Source organism: Triturus cristatus, chromosome 5_2 (assembly GCF_964204655.1).
Source record: "Triturus cristatus chromosome 5_2, aTriCri1.1, whole genome shotgun sequence".
Lineage (NCBI taxonomy): Eukaryota > Metazoa > Chordata > Amphibia > Caudata > Salamandridae > Triturus > Triturus cristatus.
Window position 1 is genome coordinate 711570781 of NC_140588.1, and position 21155 is coordinate 711591935.

General features: G+C 46.6%; 2 protein-coding genes across 3 annotated transcripts in view; one reads left to right on the forward strand and one right to left on the reverse strand.

The window, feature by feature from the left end:
* Window positions 1-13049, reverse strand: part of LOC146829162 (uncharacterized) — a 220918-nt gene extending 207869 nt beyond the window's left edge. Inside the window, exon 1 of one of the 2 annotated variants that reach the window (XM_085607812.1) lies at window positions 12765-13049. In XM_085607812.1, coding sequence (XP_085463938.1) covers window positions 12765-12840 — 76 coding nt within the window. In that variant the 5' untranslated portion in view covers window positions 12841-13049. Of the gene's footprint in view, window positions 1-1750; window positions 1920-12764 lie in introns of those variants that run through there. The other variant, XM_085607813.1, reaches the window with a different exon arrangement.
* LOC146829164 (uncharacterized) overlaps window positions 1-21155 on the forward strand; it is a 101679-nt gene that overhangs the window by 31556 nt on the left and 48968 nt on the right. The gene's annotated exons all lie outside the window — the stretch shown is intronic.

Below are 21155 nucleotides of genomic sequence, written 5' to 3' on the forward strand. Positions count from 1 at the left end.
AGGTCAGGGAATGCAGTCAAATGCCTTCTCCGCGTCAGTGCAGATGATCGTCAGAGAGTTACGGGCATAACCTCGTAACACTTTTTCAGATATCAGGGTCTCATCAGGACAGAGATGAACCTGGGGAGCTAAGGAGATTAGGAAATGATTGACCTGGACTTAGATTATTCATAAAGTAAGGTGTATAAAAGATGGTACATACTGATGGTTGGTGGGTTGGTCTAGTATTATCAATTAGACTACTAGACGGCCAATGCTGGTATTTGGTGGGGCATTGATATCAATCTTGCCGCGCTGTACTCTGTGGGGATAATAAGGGTAGTGCTAGTATGTACCATCTTTTATACACCTCAATTTATGAATAATCTGAGTCCAGATCAGTAATTTCTTAATCTCCGTAGCCCCCCAGGTTCATATCTGTCCTGATGAGACCCTGGTATCTGATAAAGGGCCGAAACACCGTAGACACCAATAAAGACACACCTAATTCCTGTGTGAATTAAAACTGGGATTGATCCCACTTTGTTTGAAAATATATGCAATGCATTTTGGCTGTCTTTAAAAAGCAATAACCAATATACCATGTATTTTTGTTCACATTGTCACTTTTACTTTGATGGTTTTGGTTCTTTGCACTTGGGGTCCTCGGGCAATATCTTTTCAACACTCACCTGACTAGTTATTGTGTGACTCTGGGATCGATCAAATAATAAACTTTGGTTCGGCTGAATCAAATTTATTCTAAATACTGAATGTTTTTTTCTTTAGGATTAAACCGTAACAGAAGTCACTTTCTGTAGAAACATTATTGGTTTGTTCCGAGGGGGAACCACTTCCTGCTTTTGAAAAATGCTGTCGTCCACATTCACAAAGGGGACGGGTCCCCTTAGGACCTCTTCCCTTGTGCGAATGGGTTACCACCAACTTGAAGTTGGTGTTAACTGCAAATGATTTGCATTCCCGGTCGCAAAACATTCCTACATACCAGTGCGACTCGCTATTAGGAACGTACACCCTTAACACGCCCCTTCCTAATAGCGACTCACAAAGCCTATTTTGCAAGTCGGTAATAGGTTATAGACTGTCAAAATAGGGCTGGTACATGCCAAAAAGCATTTTACCGATTGCAAATGGGCCGATGGGCCATTTGTGAGCGGTAAAATGCTTCATACGTCTGCCGCCTGGCCCCTTATCCTTGTTGGGAGTGCACAAATATTGTGACTTAAATGAAAGTATGTGTAGGAAGAGAGGGTAAGCATTAAGGGGTCGAAAAACATTTCACATTTGGAATTCTTAGCCCGAATTAACAAAATAACAGGAAGCAAATACATGTATGATGATCACTAAACGCTAATTACCACATACATTTGATTGACTGGCATCGTAAATTGCTCCTCTGATTTTTTTCCATTTCTTGTAAAACTTATTACATAGTTACAAATAAATACATTACAAGGCCATAATATGTCACATTTTCTGAAATAGTATTTTTCACTCATAAATGTAGTCATAATATTACAAAATAGTTCATGTGTGTCCATGAAACGGCGCAACTTCCATTAAGAAAGGCTAAGGCATTAAGAAATACTTGAGTAAAATCTATTTATTGCAAAACAAACTGTATTCATGGCGATCGTAAAACCTTCTCATAATATGCGAAAAACAATGAAAACGTTTTCATTTCAATGTGCAATTATAGAGAAATAGTGCAGGTCAGAAATGAGTCACTGAATTCAATGTAAACACTTACGATCCGAGGCCTTTGCAGCTAGAAAACCACTGGACAGCATCAAAACAAGGAGCAGAAATCCACTGCAGTTCGCCATGCTCGCATTGACAGCAGGAACTCAAACACAGCTGAGCTGCTTAGGGCGAACACTTCCTTATAGCCTGCATGAGAGGGAGTTTGGACTCGGTTTATGCCACTGAGAGAACATTACTGATTAACTTGCCTTGATCGTCACAGGGCCTTTCCCAATGCGAGCAACGGATCATTGTCTAACAGTGAACGTGTACGAGCTAGTAGTGATGCTCTGCAGGGTGGGACCGCCCAGCCTAGGCAGAAACATGTGTCATGATTTGCGCCGAATTAGACATTTTTTGCAGATTCATAAAACGCTCAAAGAGTGTGCCTGTCAGGGGCGGCTCCTTCACGTGGGCGGAGTTGACCCCACCCCCATTGCGTCACTACTTACGTTTCTTCATGCTCCCACGACGTCGGCTGTTAGATTTTCCCGAGAAGGGGCCTGCACCAATTATTTTAACTGCACTCGGGTGTGGTAACGGAGCCACCCGGCCCGTTCAGTCACGCTGAGCACGCACCCACGCACCCGGAGGGTGGGCACGCCCGAAGGCTTAAATAAACGGGCGCAAGACCGCTCGTGGTCTTCGGCCCACACCAGTGACCCTGACTGCTGTGTCCTTCCTTTCATGTAGAGACCCCCATGCCCTTAGGCCTGCCCCGCCTACCCCAGTTACCACATTGGCGACGAGAGCGGAGCCTACCCGCGCATCGCCCCTCCCGCGCACCTGCTGATCCGGCTGGCGGTGCTCCAGGCTGTCTGCGGAGGCGGAACACGGCGAACCTCTTCAGGCGCGCCCTCGCGCTGGCTGGCTGGGCCGCGCGTGCCATTCTGGTGCCCTGAGGGGAGTTCCTCGTCCTGCACACTGCCGGTAAGCTCGCGTCGGAGGGGGGAGTCGGCCCTCGTGAGCCCGGCCCGCGTCTGTGTGGGGAGTGGAGAGCACGTCGAAGCTCTGGTGTGCAAGGCCCCGAGGGAGACGAGTGGCAAGCGCGTCCTCGGAGGTGCCTGCCGGGGAGATCGGTCTGCATAAAGCACAAGACATCAAAAAAAAAAAAGAGAACCAGTGGTCTCGCCCACGCGCAGCACCAGCCAGGCAGCTTATCTGCTTCACGGAGTACAGCCGTTGGTCTCGCCTGCGCGCAGCGACAGCCAGGCAGCCTGCATCATCCCCAAGCGGGGGAGGAGAGTGACAGTGGTCTCGCCTGGAGAGCAGACCTGCAGCCACGGCCTGTGAGGTGGGTGGTGACGGAGAGGGGCAGCAAGCATGACCACCCCTATCACCAGCGGAAGAGGCACTACGCAGCCGCCACAGCAGCGGGCCACGCAGCCAGCGCCCGCCGCGCCTGGACACAGTGCGGTAGCCCCGTTGCCACCGTTCAGCGAGCTGTCGGACCCCTCCACGGCGGCGGTGCGATGGCGCTCATGGATCGGACGGTTGGAGCACTACTTTGTCGGGGTGCGGGAGACGGATGCTACAGTCAAGAGGTCTCTCCTCATGTGCTACGGTGGCGAGGAGCTGTACGACCTCTTTGAGACCCTACCAGATAGAGGGAATGACGACGACTATGCGGGCGCCATAAGGGCCCTAAATCGCCATTTTGACCCCCAAACCAACCCCGACTTCGAGTGGTTCAAGCTCCGCCAGGCGCGACAAGAGGAAACAGAAAGCATTGACGTTTTCTATGCCCGCCTTCGAAAACTCTCGCTATCATGCGAACTACCGGACCAGAGAGCAGAGATTCGGGCGCAGCTCATCCAGGGTTGTAGGTCGGTCCCGTTGCGGCGCCTCATCCTACGGCAGCCAGGCATCACCCTGGATGATATCTTGACCCTGGGCCGGTCTCACGAGCTATCCAACGCTCGGGCGGACGTGATGGAAGCAGCCCTCAACCAGCCAGCTGCGGCCCCGAAACCGCCGGCAGTCAAGGAGGAGAGGGTGGATATGCTGCAGAGGCGACCAAACCAGCAGCGCGGAGCCGCGAGGGCTCCGCAGAGGGACGCCTGCGGCAACTGCGGCCTAGGTCACCCGCCTGGCGGACGGTGCGTCGCAAGAGGACAAACGTGTCTGAAGTGCGGACGGGCGAACCATTTCGCGAAGGTCTGCAGAGGCGGAAGGGTGCGCGGCGGTGCTGGGGGCCCGCGAGGTGCAGCGGCGAGCGTGCACCAACTGACAGTGGAAGAATCCGCCGCCCTGAGAGATAACACCAAGACGGAATTCGAGGAAGAGGTGGAGGATGACGAAGTATTCTTCGTCTCGTTTGTTGGCAGGGAAGGCACGAGGCGAAGGCCGCCGCCCATGTGTGACATCATGGTGGCCGGGTCCCCGGTGAGCGCTCTCATCGACACGGGGGCGTCAGTAAACGTAATGGACAGCTGCCAGTATGAGAGACTGTCGCCACGACCACCCCTGAGACCCTCCAAAGCCCAAATCTTCACATATGACAGTGACAAGCCGCTGTCCCTGCGAGGGGTGATTGACGTTGAAGTCGTCAGTGACGGCAGGGAGCTGGCCACGACGTTCCACGTGGCGGAAGGCAAGCGGGGCACCCTGTTGAGCTGTCACACCGCCGAAGATCTGGCGCTGGTGTTCTTCGCGAATCAGGTGCATGACCTGCATGCCAGGGAGATGTTGAAGGACTTTCCCATGCTATTCCGAGGTCTAGGGTGCCTACGCGGGAAACAGTTCAAACTGCACGTGGACCCGACGGTCCGGCCCATGGCACTGCGCCACAGGAGAATACCATTCCTCCTGAGACCACGAGTGGAGGAGGAGTTGAAGAAGTTGGAAGACCTGGGGGTGATCGAAAAGGTATCGGGCCCCACCCCGTGGGTGTCCCCCCTAGTTGTGGCACCCAAACCCAAGCAGCCAGGCGCCATCCGCTTGTGCATCGACATGCGCCTCCCGAACAAGGCAGTGAAGCGCGAAAGACACCTCACGCCCACCATGGACGATATCGTGGCCGACCTCAACGGCGCACAGTGGTTCACAAAACTGGATCTCAACGCGGGATACCATCAGCTAGAACTCCACCCGGACAGCCGCAACATCACCACTTTCTCCACCCACGTTGGCCTGCGGAGATACAAGCGGCTGAGTTTTGGGATTTCGTCAGCGACTGAAGTGTTCCAAAATGCCATACGGGAGACTCTCTCTGGACTCCAGGGAGTCATCAATTTGAGCGACGATATCTTGGTGTTCTCGAAGACTCTGGAAGAGCACCATCGGCATATTCGAGACACGCTGCAGCGGCTGGCGGACAGTGGCCTCACCCTGCACGAGGCCAAGTGCTCCTTCTACCAGGAGTCGGTCGAGTTCTTCGGCTACGTCTTCTCGAGGGAAGGCTTGAGAGTTGATCCAAAGAAGGCGGAAGCAATCCGAGCAGCCCCGAGGCCCACCTCCGCCACCGAGGTCAGGAGTTTTCTAGGGATGGCAACCTACTGTGGACGTTTTATTCCCAACTTGGCGTCCCTGTCGGAGCCGCTCCGGCTTCTCACGAAGAGTGGCCAGCCCTGGACCTGGGCAGCGAAGGAAGATCTCGCGTTCCAGGTGGTCAAGGACGCGCTAATCGACGACAAGGTCATGGCGTACTTCAGACCCCAAAGGCGAACAGAGGTGGTGGTGGACGCGAGCCCCGTCGGGCTGGGCGCAGTCCTGATGCAGGAAACGGAGGCGAAGGAATGGGTCCCGACCGCATACGCCAGCAGGGCCCTGACGGCCACCGAGATGCGGTATGCGCAAATTGAGCGGGAGGCGCTGGCCATCAAGTGGGCCTGTCAGCACTTTCATCTCTACCTGTATGGTCACGACTTCCGGGTGGTCACCGACCACAAGCCCCTTGTCCCGCTCTTCGCTGGCACGGCACGTTTGGGCCCCCCGCGGATCGAGAGATGGGCAGTCCAATTGCAAGCCTACAGGTTTGAGGTCGTCTTCCGACCCGGTGCCAACAACCCCGCGGATTTCCTGTCCCGGCACCCGGGGCCAGCCCAATCACACCCTGATCAGTCAGATAAGCGCGGCACGGAAGAGTTCGTCAGGATGGTGTCGCAAGCAGCGTGCCCGGTGGCACTCACGCTGGAAGACATCGGCAAGGCCACAGAGCTGGATGAGTGCCTCGTAAAGGTGAAGCGCACGTTGGCGAACCGCAATTGGCGGAACTTCCTGGATGGGGTGCAAGCCCTCACTGAAGACGAGAGAGTCTTTCGGCAGCAAGTGTGGAAGGCGCAGAGTGAGCTCAGCGAGGGGCCGCATGGCGTGGTCATGAGAGGCGCAACACTCGTCATTCCGAGGAGTCTCCAAGGAGAGGTGGTTCGTTTGGCGCACTAAGGGCATCAAGGCATCTCCAAGACCAAGGCCAGGCTGCGGAGCAAGGTGTGGTTCCCTCGGATGGATGCCATGGTTGAGGAAGTCGTCCGCAACTGTCACTCGTGCAACATCACCGTGGGCGAGCCGGCACCTCATCCGGTAATCACGGAGGACCCATGTCTAGAACCCTGGTCCAAGCTGTGTGTGGATTTTGGATCCTTCCCGGATGGGCGACACACCTTGGTGGTGGTGGATTCGCACTCCAAGTTCCCGGTGGTGGAAGTGGTTTCCTCCACAGCATTCAGCCAGGTGAGAGCGGCGCTGGACCGCATATTTGCCATGATGGGCCTACCAGAGGAAGTCCGGTCGGACAATGGGCCACCTTTTCAAGGAAGAGAGTTCCAAGACTACCTAGCAGCCCGAGGGGTCAGGCACAGGAAGATCACCCCGCAATGGCCCCAGGCGAATGGAGAGGTAGAGCGGTTTATGCGCACGATGAACCGGGCGCTGAGGATCGGAGTCGAACAAGGGGAAGACGCGGATCAATGCCTCTCACAGTTTATCAGCGCGTACCGCCGGACACCTCACTGTACCACTCAGTGTGCGCCAGCGCACCTTCTGTTCAAGAAGGCCCCCAGGGACAACATCCCGGCGAGTCAAGTGTGGCAGCCTCGGCTGCTGGACCAAGGGGCGGCTCAAGGTAGAAGGCGGACTTCCAACGAGAAGGCCAGTCGGGCGAGGAGGGCCCAGGCGAGGAGTCTCCAGGTGGGGGACAAGGTCATCATGAAAGACCGTTATCCAAATTGGAAGTATCGCACCCCGTTTGAACCGGATGTGTGGGAGGTGATCAGAGTGCAGGGCACCATGGTGTCAGTCCGGAGAGGAACACGGACAGTGACTCGAAATACGTCCTGGTTCAAACAGGTCACCACGGCCCCCCCGAGACCGACCCGCAGGAGGAGGAGCTAGAGGCCAGAGAAGGGGGCAGCTCACCAGGAGGGCAGGCGAGCACATCGCGGAGCGCGCCCCCACCGTCCGGCGTGGGAGAACGAGAGAACGGGTCCTCCGAAGATGTGGGGGTACCCAGTGATAAAGGAACCTGTGGGACCGGACGAGGAGACGTCCCCCGGAGCCAGTCGTATGGCCTCCGGCCAAACCCGGCCCCTAATCAGAGACTGAGGGACTTTGCGTGGTGTGCGCAAGAGCCGAACTGTTCCGTAATAAATGATCTCTGTATCTGAAAGATTGGAGGGATGTGGTAACGGAGCCACCCGGCCCATTCAGTCACGCTGAGCACGCACCCACGCACCCGGAGGGCGGGCACGCCCGAAGGCTTAAATAAACGGGCGCAAGACCGCTCGTGGTCTTCGGCCCACACCAGTGACCCTGACTGCTGTGTCCTTCCTTTCATGTAGAGACCCCCATGCCCTTAGGCCTGCCCCGCCTACCCCAGTTACCACATCGGGGAGTGCGTCAAGGCTGCATTTTAGCCGCTTTTGTATTCTCAATTTACATCAATGGCCTCGAAGCTGCCCTTTGCTTTACATTTGGATTCCCCCAGAGTGGGCAGGAGATCTTAGCCAGTTTTACTTTGCGCTGATGATGGGGTACTCATGGCTTGCACGGCTTGGGGCTTGCAGGTTTTAATTGATGGGTTTGCTGCTTTTATGGACAGGCTGGACTTGGCTGTTAAGTTTACTAAGTCTTATGTCCTAGTTGCTAGTCCCCGGGGTTTTCAGTTGAAAAATTTTAATGCCAGCAGTCACACCCTAGCAAAGGTCACGGTTTCCTCCTACTTAGGAGAGCTATTTGATGACCAACTACAGTGGAGATCTCTTTTAGAGGAGAAATTAAGGTGTTTGAATAAAGCTACGAGCGCTATTTTCAGTTTTGCTAGTAGATCGGGATCATGGTCGCTTGAGGTTATCTTGAAATTGTATCAGTCCAAAGGTATTTCTAAGGTTTTATATGGCAGTGAAATATGGGGCTATGTTCCCGCACACAGGCTACAGGTGGCTGAAAATAATTTTCTGCAGCAGATTCTACGAGTCCCACAAGGCACACCGGCCTGGCAGTGCACGATGAGTTAGGGGTTGATTTTCTGGTGGATCAAGTGGCTATCAAACTTTTATTGTGCTGGATAAAGATATGGACAAGTGAAAATAAGGGCTTAAATCGTCTGATCCTTTCAGACTGCCTTACCCTGGAGCATGATAACAAAATCCCTTGGTGACGTTATGTAAAGGAATCTTTTTATGCTCGAGGGAGGCCAGACATTTTTCTTGCACACAATACTATAGGTCCCGGAGATGTAGACATTGTAAAAGACCTACACCGTAAATACTCTTCTCCTCATCGCGAAGACATTGAACTTAGGAAACCCTCTGTGAGGACTTATACACTGTTAAAGTCCGTTTTGGGTATGGAACATTATCTTTTTTCTCTTACCAATACTCATTATAGATTTTTAATCGTCTCTATTTTCTTTTAGCCTCCCCGGCAAGTTTTTTCCAGTCAAATCAACGTGGTTGTGATACTAGATCTCCACAGCATACGTTACACTTTGTACTATTGTGCAAATTCTTTTCCTTGCCAAGAAGGCAATTTCTCCATCCCTTGTTAAAGAGTATGAAGTTTAGGCATGCTAGAGTGGCACTTCTGTATTTACCGATCCTGCCAAATGCTTATACCATCTGTGCTATGACAAGTTTTATGTGGGCCGCTTACAGATCTAGGCTCTCTAGACCTGAATAAACTATGTTTGGTCGGCATCCATGTGGTACCATTTAGATTTATGAATATGTGTTGTTTATGAATCCATGAGTTTTTTTGATCCATTTTTAACTCTTTTAAAAACTGGCTGTGCAATAGTTGAATTTAATGTTTTAACTTATGAGGTATATCTACATCATTTTAATGTATGTTTGTATCTTTTATGGTCACATTTACTATCGAATAAAGAAATAATTATTATTATTGATTTTAGACCACAGAACTCTATCCATTGACCCCATATTGGCTCAAATTTCCTGGGATATTCTCTTGTGGCATATATCACCCTTTCAGCCCCCATTCAAGTGACCATTCCTGCAATCCAATGTTCCTTAGTGGGGACCCCATGAGCCCTCCAGACCCACACTTAGGGCCATATGTAGGTGGCCTAACATTTACCACTTCATAAATACCGAATTTTACTGATTCGGTATTTATGAAGTGGTAAATGCTATGTAGGTAATCCATCGGTAATATTTACAGATTCGGAATGGGTCGGTAATTTAGAATCGGTATTTACCGATTCGGTAATGGTAACTGGCTTCCCATTGATTCCTAAGGGCCAGGAGGCCCATAGGAATCAATGGGAAGCCAGTTACCATTACCGAATCGGTAAATACCGATTCGGTAATGGGGGGAGCACAATCAAGGGTGGCAGGGTGTCACAGTGACACCCTGTTGCACCCCTGATTCCTGCATGTGTGCACATGTGGCAGACATACATGCCCTAAGGGCATGTATGTCTGCCACATTGCACACTTCTAAGTGCAAAACAATGCTTTTTCACAGCCATTCGTCATTTACCACCAACTTTTAGTTGGTGGTAAATAACAAATCCCCACAACAACCACACACTCCCCCTACATATCATTTCAGGATTCGGTATTTACCGAATCGGTAAAATTACCGATTCGGCAATTTTACCGATTCGGTAAATTACCGAATCCTGAGATGTGCCCCCTACATACCAAAAGACTGAATACCGGTCGGTAACGGGATATTTACCGAAAATCGGCCGTTACCGACCGGTATTAGGCTTCCTACATATGGCCCTATGTTTCTCTTTGACACCATTCAGACCCAGCGAACAGAACAGTGGTTTCTTGCGGTTCATGTCATTACCCCCTGCACTCCCAAAAGCATGAATTCGGGGTTAAACGGAATCTCCTCTTCTAATACGTCTCCTATCTCTTTCCGTATAGTTGAACAGTATTTCTGTATCTTCGAACATTCCCATATTGTGTGGTAAAATGACTTGATATATACTTTGCAATGTAGACACATTGGGCAGTGGGATCTTGTCACATGCTATGTAAACTCTATGCAGGCTGTATTAGGTGGAAGAGAGCCCTAATGGCCACCTTTAACCATTAAAGCTGCCTCCCAATCCACGTCCTCCATGCCTCATATGTCTTGTTCCCATCATCGCCAGAGGCCTCCAAAGCCATCATGGCTGTTCTTGATGAGTAGACATTATGTAGAGGATATCACCCCCCTCCCCAGGGGTCCAACCAGCGGGAACATGTCAGGAAGGGAGGCCCAGTCTACCAGCTTAGTATGCAGGTCATATCTCAACTGGGTATATTTGTAATGTTGTGTGTGTGAGAGGTACTATTCTTCTTGTAAACAGGCAAAGGATTTGAGTGCCCCATCAGTCATCACATCCCCCAGGCTGACTATACCCCTCGCTTCCCACAGAGCAAACCCCTGTAGTTCTCTGACTTCACATAGTGTTTCCTCCCTACAGAACGGTGTGGTCTTGTCAGCCTTCCCTTTCCACCCCACATGGGACTTTTCTTTGTCCTATGCAGTGAACACCGGCAGTGCTGGCATCAGGAGGTTTATTTAGCCTCTTCCATCATACACATAGTGCCTCCAAGGGAGTTCCACCAGGTAACATCTGTCCATGCACCGCTGGATCTTCTCCTGGGGCATGTTTATTACCTGTATCTGTGAAGCCAAAGTGGGGTTAATGGGTAGCCTTGCCTGTTTCCCAGCCCCAATGGGAACAGCACTGAAGAGACCCCATGTGTCCTCACCGTCACCATGGCACAGAATACAGGAGGGCTACTCAGTTGTAAAAGCGAAGGCCAACTCCAAAATGCGTTATCACCATGAAGAGATAAGGTCAGGGAATGCAGTCAAATGCCTTCTCCGCGTCAGTGCAGATGATCGTCAGAGAGTTGCGGGCATAACCTCGTAACACTTTTTCAGATATCAGGGTCTCATCAGGACAGAGATGAACCTGGGGAGCTAAGGAGATTAGGAAATGATTGACCTGGACTTAGATTATTCATAAAGTAAGGTGTATAAAAGATGGTACATACTGATGGTTGGTGGGTTGGTCTAGTATTATCAATTAGACTACTAGACGGCCAATGCTGGTATTTGGAGGGGCATTGATATCAATCTTGCCGCGCTGTACTCTGTGGGGATAATAAGGGTAGTGCTAGTATGTACCATCTTTTATACACCTCAATTTATGAATAATCTGAGTCCAGATCAGTAATTTCTTAATCTCCGTAGCCCCCCAGGTTCATATCTGTCCTGATGAGACCCTGGTATCTGATAAAGGGTCGAAACACCGTAGACACCAATAAAGACAGACCTAATTCCTGTGTGAATTAACACTGGGATTGATCCCACTTTGTTTGAAAATATATGCAATGCATTTTGGCTGTCTTTAAAAAGTAATAACCAATATACCATGTATTTTTGTTCACATTGTCACTTTTACTTTGATGGTTTTGGTTCTTAGCACTTGGGGTCCTCGGGCAATATCTTTTCACCACTCACCTGACTAGTTATTGTGTGACTCAGTATCTGGGATCGATCAAATAATAAACTTTGGTTCGGCTGAATCAAATTTATTCTAAATACTGAATGTTTTTTTCTTTAGGATTAAACCGTAACAGAAGTCACTTTCTGTAGAAACATTATTGGTTTGTTCCGAGGGGGAACCACTTCCTGCTTTTGAAAAATGCTGTCGTCCACATTCACAAAGGGGACGGGTCCCCTTAGGACCTCTTCCCTTGTGCGAATGGGTTACCACCAACTTGAAGTTGGTGTTAACTGCAAATGATTTGCATTCCCGGTCGCAAAACATTCCTACATACCAGTGCGACTCGCTATTAGGAACGTACACCCTTAACACGCCCCTTCCTAATAGCGACTCACAAAGCCTATTTTGCAAGTCGGTAATAGGTTATAGACTGTCAAAATAGGGCTGGTACATGCCAAAAAGCATTTTACCGATTGCAAATGGGCCGATGGGCCATTTGTGAGCGGTAAAATGCTTCATACGTCTGCCGCCTGGCCCCTTATCCTTGTTGGGAGTGCACAAATATTGTGACTTAAATGAAAGTATGTGTAGGAAGAGAGGGTAAGCATTAAGGGGTCGAAAAACATTTCACATTTGGAATTCTTAGCCCGAATTAACAAAATAACAGGAAGCAAATACATGTATGATGATCACTAAACGCTAATTACCACATACATTTGATTGACTGGCATCGTAAATTGCTCCTCTGATTTTTTTCCATTTCTTGTAAAACTTATTACATAGTTACAAATAAATACATTACAAGGCCATAATATGTCACATTTTCTGAAATAGTATTTTTCACTCATAAATGTAGTCATAATATTACAAAATAGTTCATGTGTGTCCATGAAACGGCACAACTTCCATTAAGAAAGGCTAAGGCTAAGGCATTAAGAAATACTTGAGTAAAATCTATTTATTGCAAAACAAACTGTATTCATGGCGATCGTAAAACCTTCTCATAATATGCGAAAAACAATGAAAACGTTTTTATTTCAATGTACAATTATAGAGAAATTGTGCAGGTCAGAAATGAGTCACTGAATTCAATGTAAACACTTACGATCCGAGGCTTTTGCAGCTAGAAAACCACTGGACAGCATCAAAACAAGGAGCAGAAATCCACTGCAGTTCGCCATGCTCGCATTGACAGCAGGAACTCAAACACAGCTGAGCTGCTTAGGGCGAACACTTCCTTATAGCCTGCATGAGAGGGAGTTTGGACTCGGTTTATAGCAGCCACTGAGAGAATATTACTGATTAACTTGTCGTGATCGTCACAGGGCCTTTCCCAATGCGAGCAACGGATCATTGTCTAACAGTGAACGTGTAAGAGCTAGTGATGCTCTGCAGGGTGGGACCGCCCAGCCCCAGCACTCACGGTGCGCTAGGCAGAAACATGTGTCATGATTTGCGCCGAATTAGACATTTTTTGCAGATTCATAAAACGCTCAAAGAGTGTGCCTGTCAGGGGCGGCTCCTTTACATGGGCGTAGGAGCGTCGCCCCCTTGCTTTCTCGCAGTGCGAGAAACAGAAACATAAAATGGTATTTTAAATACCATTTTATGTTGCTGCTTGTGTTGTAAATTACACAGACAAAAAGTGTGAAGTGAGAGTTACATATGACCTGAGCTATAAACCTAACAAAGAGCTCCAACACCTTTTGCTCTGTGATTACACTGTTGCGGCTCAGGAGGAAGAGCGGGAGGGGTGGCTATTTCCTGCCGTTACTGTGATTTGAGTGTGCAGTGTGGCATTGCGTAATGTCACTGCTATCTTTGGCCTAATAAAAAACACGCCAGCTGTAGTAGGGTCCTGACTTCACCTCCTGGTGCAGGGTGGGCTGTGCTTTATGGCAGGCATGGAGGAAGGGAGAGACGGTCTCGGCTTTAGTTCCGGCCTCGTACAGTGCCCCTGCCATTACTAGTGAGTGAGAGATGCTGAGGTTGTGGTATTGGAGGTGGTGGTAGAGGTGGTGGTATTGGTGGTGGTGGTGGTGGTAGTGGTATTGGTGGTGGTGGCATTGATGGTATTGGTGGTGGTGCTATTAGTGGTGGTGGTGGTATTGGTGGTGGTGGCATTGGTATTGGTGGTGGTGTTCTTGGTGGTGGTAGTATAGGTGGTATTATTGGTATTGATGATGGTGGTATTGGTGGTGGTGGTGGCATTGGTGGTGGTATTGGTATTGGTGGTGGTACTGGTATTGGTGGGGGTGGTATTAGTGGTGGTATTGGTGGTGTTGGTGCTATTAGTGATGGTATTGGTGGTGGTTGTGGTAGTTGTATTGGTATTGGTACTGGTGGTGGTGGTACTGGTATTGGTGGTGGTATTGGTGGTGGTATTGGTTGTGGTGGTGTTGGTATTGGTGGTGGTGGTATTGGTGGTGGTGGTGTTGGTATTGGTGGTGGTATTGGTGGTGGTAGTGGTGGTGGTATTGGTGGTGGTATTGGTGGCAGTGATATTGGTGGTGGTATTGGTGGTAGTATTGGTGGTGGTGGTATTGGTGGTGGTATTGGTGGTGGTGGTGGTCTTAGTGGTATTGGTGGTTGTATCGTATTGGCGGTGGTATTGAGGGTGGTGGTGATATTGGTGGTGTTGGTTGTATTGGTGGTGGTGGTATTGATAGTGTTAGTATTGGTGGTGGTATTGTTGGTGATGGTGGTATTGGTGGTGGTGGTATTGGTATTTGTGCTGGTGGTATTGGTGGTGATGGTGGTATTGGTGGTGGTATTAGTGGTGGTGGCGTTGGTGGTATTGGTGGTGGTAGTATTGGTGATGGTGGTATTGGCTGAGGTGGTGGTAGAGGTATTGGTCGTGGTATTAGTGTTGGTGGTATTGATGGTGGTGGTATTGACGGTGGTATTGACGGTGGTAGTGGTATTGGCGGTATTAGTGGTGGTGGTATTGGTGGTGGTGTTGTTAATAAAACAGACTTTTGAAAACAACCCATCAGGTGGCTTTAGTGCAGATGACATGTAACACAGATGTGCTGCTGTCAGCTTCAGCCCATTAGCACAGTGTTGGTTTTATTGGTAGTGGTGGGATTGGTGGTGGTATTGCTGGTGGTGGTGGTATTGGTGGTGGTCTTGGTGGTGGTTGTTGTATTGGCGGTGGTGGTGGTATTGGCGGTGGTGGTGGTATTGGTAGTGGTGGTGGTATTGGTGGTGGTGATATTGGTGGTGGTGTTGTTAATAAAACAGGCTTTTGAAAACAACCCATCAGGTGGCTTTAGTGCAGATGACATGTAACACAGATGTGCTGCTGTCAGCTTCAGCCCATTAGTACAGGATTATGTGCTACCTGGAATTCTCCATTTCTAAATCCATTTTACTTGGGGGGTTGAAACAGACACAAGATAATGCCGGGATAAAATGATTGAAAGCAAGTGCCCATGTTACGGGGGCGGCCACGCTCCTTAAAAAAACACAAGCAGTTTCAGCTGAAGCAGCGCAAGTCCGGCCTGCAGTAAGACAAACTCAATTAAGTAAATAGTGCTTACAGACTAAATTACAGGTCCCGTGTAACAACTGAAGTAAAGGGTCCAGTCCCCATGGGAGGGTACAAATGAAGATTAGGCCATACTAAGGAGGGACTAGCAAACCTATTAACTAATCCAAAATCAGCATTTACGAAAGACAATGACACAAGTCAAAGGAAAAATATGGGAGGAGACTGGGCACGGCTTCTCTCCTATACTCTACTACAGTAGGCTTGACCTAAATAGGATCACAGAACATCGAAGCAACATCTACTGCAAAAAGGCCACCACTAAGAAGTCATCACAGTTTTTAGAACTGAACCACATGACAGATACTATAAGGTGGACTATCATTGAAGCCAATAGCAGATGGAGCGCTGAATCTCTGTTTTTTAGAAAGAAACAGTGGGATTTCCGTCACATGACATGTTCACAGCCTCAATGATTACATACCCTGGTAAAAATGCACCAGGTAACTATTGATCCACTTTTGTTATTCATCAGCACTTACTGAACTTATAGCTAGTTCTCCGCACTGAACCGACGCCAGTTGCGGCATGGCCTGGTATCTAGTTTCCCTCATAGATAAAAGGCATGATACCATACAACCTTTACGATAAATGAAATACATGCTTCCATTCATACAAGTTGTCCCCCTAATCCCATTATTTTACCTACAGTTGTGTGAGCTCTTAGGATGACCAGACTGATGGCAAATCAATCAACAAAAAAACAACTTTTAGGAGGAACCTTCTAGTTATGTCTATTCCTTTGTTTCCTCATCTACAGTTCAAATGTAAGATATACCGCATTAAATGATCTCCCAAGGTGGGAGTTGCATGCCCCGTCACTCTTTCTCACCTTTTTTCACATATCCCGCAGTGACAAAGATACATCCATTTTTAAAGATGGCCACAATAGCTCCTTAATTATTCTCTGATCTCTGGATGAGATAGATCTCTATTTATCTGGTGAGCCATCTGAACCTTCTTCTCATGTTACAACTTCAGCTGCCACTTAATGCCTTTAGAACGCTTTACTCTCGATGGTATTTCCACTACTCTACGGTGGCCGCCACAGTTCCTGGCATACCCCCCTTTTTTCCCACTGTACCCACCCTCACGTGACCTCAGCAACACGCTGACATTCACGGAGAGGAGGGACAGACACTACCCCCACTGGCACCTGCAGAACGCTTTAAAATGAGCAGCGAACAGTACTCCCACCTCTCCAGGCTAGCAAACGTAGGGGTAAGTGATTATGCCTGACACCGCGCTGAGCATGTAAGTAAGATACAAACCGAGAGGCACATTCCAGTCCACCTGAACACCACTACATTTTCTATGACTATTTTTCAATCACTCACCCTTGCAGATTTTACGCCGCAGCATTGACACGGTCATCTGGTATGCCCTATAGGGCACGATTGTTATGATTGTAGAGTAAAATGAAATCCCTACCCTTGCCAAAAGGGATATTTCTCTATATGTTGTATGTCTGTGTTCGTCTAATACACTTGAGCGATTTTCGATTGCCGTTGTCACTCATCTATATACATTGGTATGTGTGACACGATGCATGACAGGAGCTTTGCATTGCGCTCCCAGCATGTTTCTATCATTATATGATATCTAAACACCGGTATTTACTCCATTAGGGCAACCCAGGGATTGTTTAACATTTGAATATCTACAACCTCTCTTTCAGGCTGGAACATAGGACATCTGCAATTTGTTTACCCCTACTAGGAATTTTTCAACTTGTGAGTATGATGTGGTAATCATTTGATATCAGCACTCATCTTCCCACCTCAACTAAGGGTAGGCACATTCGTTTATCATACATTTGGTCCTGATGAAAAGCTAAGGATCCGTCCTGGACCACTGAGGCTTGAAACATGTCGACCTACATAACCTACACTATCTGCACCCGTTGCTGAATTGTTTTTCCTCTTTATTAGGCACTAAAGTACCACGCTGCTTTTATTACTACCAAGGGAATCCCGGAATAAATTATTTTTTGGTACTCCTTAGGTAGTTTTAACTCACCACTACACCGATCCCACATACCCGCACTCCCAATCACGGCTATTTGATTAAAAGATCTCCGCCAAAGAGCCCTCTTGCGATGCTGTGTGGTATTGCAGCGCCTACCCCACGGTTCTCTGACAAAATTTCGAAAGTCAGAAATTCGGCCTACACAAATATCGCAACACTAATATCGATGTCAAGAATATCGACATCCTATCTACAACATGGTAAGTACAAAAATATAGAAAATAAAATATAGATGTAAAAAATATCGTTTTTAAAAATATCGGTTTTTTTTGTTATAAAAAATATGTAAAATAAACATAATAATTCTTATAAATAAAATAAACATAATTAAATATATTTCACAATGTTAAAAATTAATAATTAATAAATATAATTTAATAAAAAATTAATTAAACATAGACATATAATATATAATATATATACTTAATAATGTTTTAATAATTATTTTAATAAATTATACATTATTTAAAAATGTTAACAATTGCAAAAACATTACACACATAAAACAATAACATAAATAAAAATTAAATATTTATGTATAACAAATTAAAACTATTACATTTAATTTTAATATTGTTAAAATTAATTATATACTACATTAGCTAAAATAATAATAAAAAATATTAAATAGCAGAGATAATAAAACTACTACTCCAGCTCCAAAAAAAACAACAGTAAGGAAAATGTTGGATAGCGTAAGGGTAAAAATTACTATTCCCACTCCAGAGAGTGGAACAGTAGGGAAAGTGTTGGATAGCGTAGGGGTAAAAATTACTATTCCAACTCCAGATAGTGCAACAATAGGGAAAGTGTTGGATAGCGTAGGGGTAAAAATTACTATTCCAACTCCAGAGAGTGCAACAGCAGGGAAAGTGTTGGATTGCGTATGGGTAAAAATTACTATTCCAAATCCAGAGAGAGCAACAGTGGGGAAAGTGTTGGATAGCGTAGGGGTAAAAATTACTATTCCAACTCCAGAGAGTGCAACAGCAGGGAAAGTGTTGGATAGCGTAGGGGTAAAAATTACTATTCCAACTCCAGAGAGTGCAACAGTAGGGGAAGTGTTGGATAGCGTAGGGGTAAAAATGACTATTCCAACTCCAGAGAGTGCAACAGCAGGGAAAGTGTTGGATTGCGTAGGGGTAAAAATTACTATTCTAACTCCAGAGAGTGCAACAGTAGGGCAAGTGTTGGATAGCTTAGAAGTTAAAAATATCATACTTATAAATAAAATAATTCTTTAAAATAATTAATAATTTAATTATTAAATAACTCAAAATTACTTACAAATACCAATAGATATTTATTAAAAACATAACTACCAATAAATAAATAATTTGCAATAAATTATTAATAAATACCAATAAATAATAATTAATGAATATTAATTACCAATTAAAAAATATTGAACAATTACATTTTTTAGACCAAAAAATAATTATCAAACACTAATTACCAATTAAAAAATATTAAACAATTACATATTTTGTATACACAAATTATTAATTATTATACATTATTTACCAATTATTAATTACTTATTAGTATATTAATTAGAAATATCAATAAATAATATTTAAACATATTTAATTACCAATTGATTATTAATCAACAATAAATTATTTTTCATAACTAAATTATTATAATTTAAAATATTTACCAATTAATAATTAATCTCCAATTAATTAATTATCAATACCCAACAACAAATTTAATAATTACTTCCAACACTATTCCCCTATAAACACACAAAACACTCAAATAATAAAATAATACAGTTAACATAATTATCAATTAATCAATTAATAAAAACTAATTACCAATTAATAATAATTAATTACCAATTAATACTTAATTAACAATAATATAATTATCAATACCAATAAATAAATAAAAATATTACTTAATTACAATTAAATTACTTCCCACCCTATTCCCCTATAAACCCACAACCCGCTACAGAATTTAAACGCAAAAATTATTTTAAATTATTTTATAATTCCTAATAATTTATAATGAATTTCATATAATTAAATTACTTCCCACCCTGTTCCCCGCTACAGAATTTAAACGCTAAAATTATTTAAAATTAATTTATAATTCCCAAATATTTATAATTAAATTCATATAATTAAATTACTTCCCACCCTATTCCCCTATAAACCCACAACCCGCTACAGTACTAAAACACAAAATTAACTTAAAAAAACCATTATTAACATATAAAAATTGTATACATATATTTTTAAACCAGTAGAACACTTAACAAAAAATAATTAACACATACATATTGCATACATAATAAAACACATAGTAATATTATAAATATAGATATTAGTGACATGGATATTAGTAACATTGATATATTTCATATTGATATTACTAATTTCGATTTTACTAACATCGATATAAATGAAATCGATATTACTTACCTTAGGGTCGATATTCTGTCCATAGATATTCTTGACATCGATATTCTGTTCCTTCGATATTCTAAACTCGATATTATTGTAGGTCGAAATTAAAGTTTCGATATTTAGACTGCTCACCCTACCCCACAATGAGCAAAAGCCCAATGATGCAGCATGACACCGTTACTCGTTTGTGAGGACACTACTTCCTAAATAGGAAGATCCCCTCACCTGTACCATATTTCCACCCTGTAAGATATCCCCATAGGAACAGTTACCCTATCGTTAATTTCACATTCTGGTGCCGATTACGATCCTGTGAAAACCGGGTACGAACCGACGGACGGAGCATATTCTCCGTCCGACGCGTACCCGGTCGTAACAATATACAAACATGGAAGTACGATTCGCACGGAAATACTATTTCCGTACGAATCGTACAAAACCCCGACCGACGAAAATAAACATACAAATGTGATCCGGGAAAGCGGCGACGTGACGTCGGGACGCACGCAGCCTGCCATTCACGAACCAGGAAGTTCGATTCGCACCGACGTCATCCCGCACAAAGAATATTTTCCGGCAGCCAAAAACTGCCGGGAAATCAGGACGACGCGAACAAGGAGTACCTGCACGCGACGGACAGACATGGACCCGAACCTACGTGTCATCCCGGCCCTCATAGCAGTCGACCTCCTCTACAGGTTACGACGCAGACGCCGCAGAAGGTCAGAACAACAAAGGGAGGGGGGAAAGGGGGGGGGGGCAGGAGCAGGGGCAGGCCACAAAACCCAACCAAAGTCACACAGCACACATGCCCTGGACATACCTGACCCCCAGGCCCTGGTCACTACGAGGGGGGGAGTGTCCAGCAAAGCCAGCGTCCGCCACAACGGAAGTGGTTGACGACGCGAACCGGCAACACAACAATACAGGTACGTCCCGTACCCACGCCTTAAGAGCGTGGGTACAAGTTGTACCACGCCCACACCTACGTCACCCCAACAATGGCGGGACGGCTGTACCCACGTGGCAAAGGCCTGGGTACGGCCCGCACAAGCATTCCACAGCGTGGGTACGGATATGTACGGACCGTACCCCCACCCCCGTATGCATGGAGCGTACCCCCCATCCCAACAGTGTAAGTATGACTCGTACCCTCACCCGCGTATGTATGGAGCGTACCCCCACCCCAACCGTGTATGTACGACCCGTACCCTCACCCGTGTATGTATGGAGCGTACCCCCCATGCCAACAGTGTACGTACGGACCGTACCCCCACCCCGTATGCATGGAGCAAACCCCCACCCCAACCGTGTATGTACGACCCATACCCTCACCCGCGTATGCATGGAGCGTACCTCCACCCCAACCGTGTATGCACGACCCGTACCCTCACCCGCGTACGTATGGAGCGTACCCCCCATGCCAACAGCGTGCGTACGGACCGTACCCCCACCCCGTATGCATGGAGCGAACCCCCACCCCAACCGTGTATGTACGACC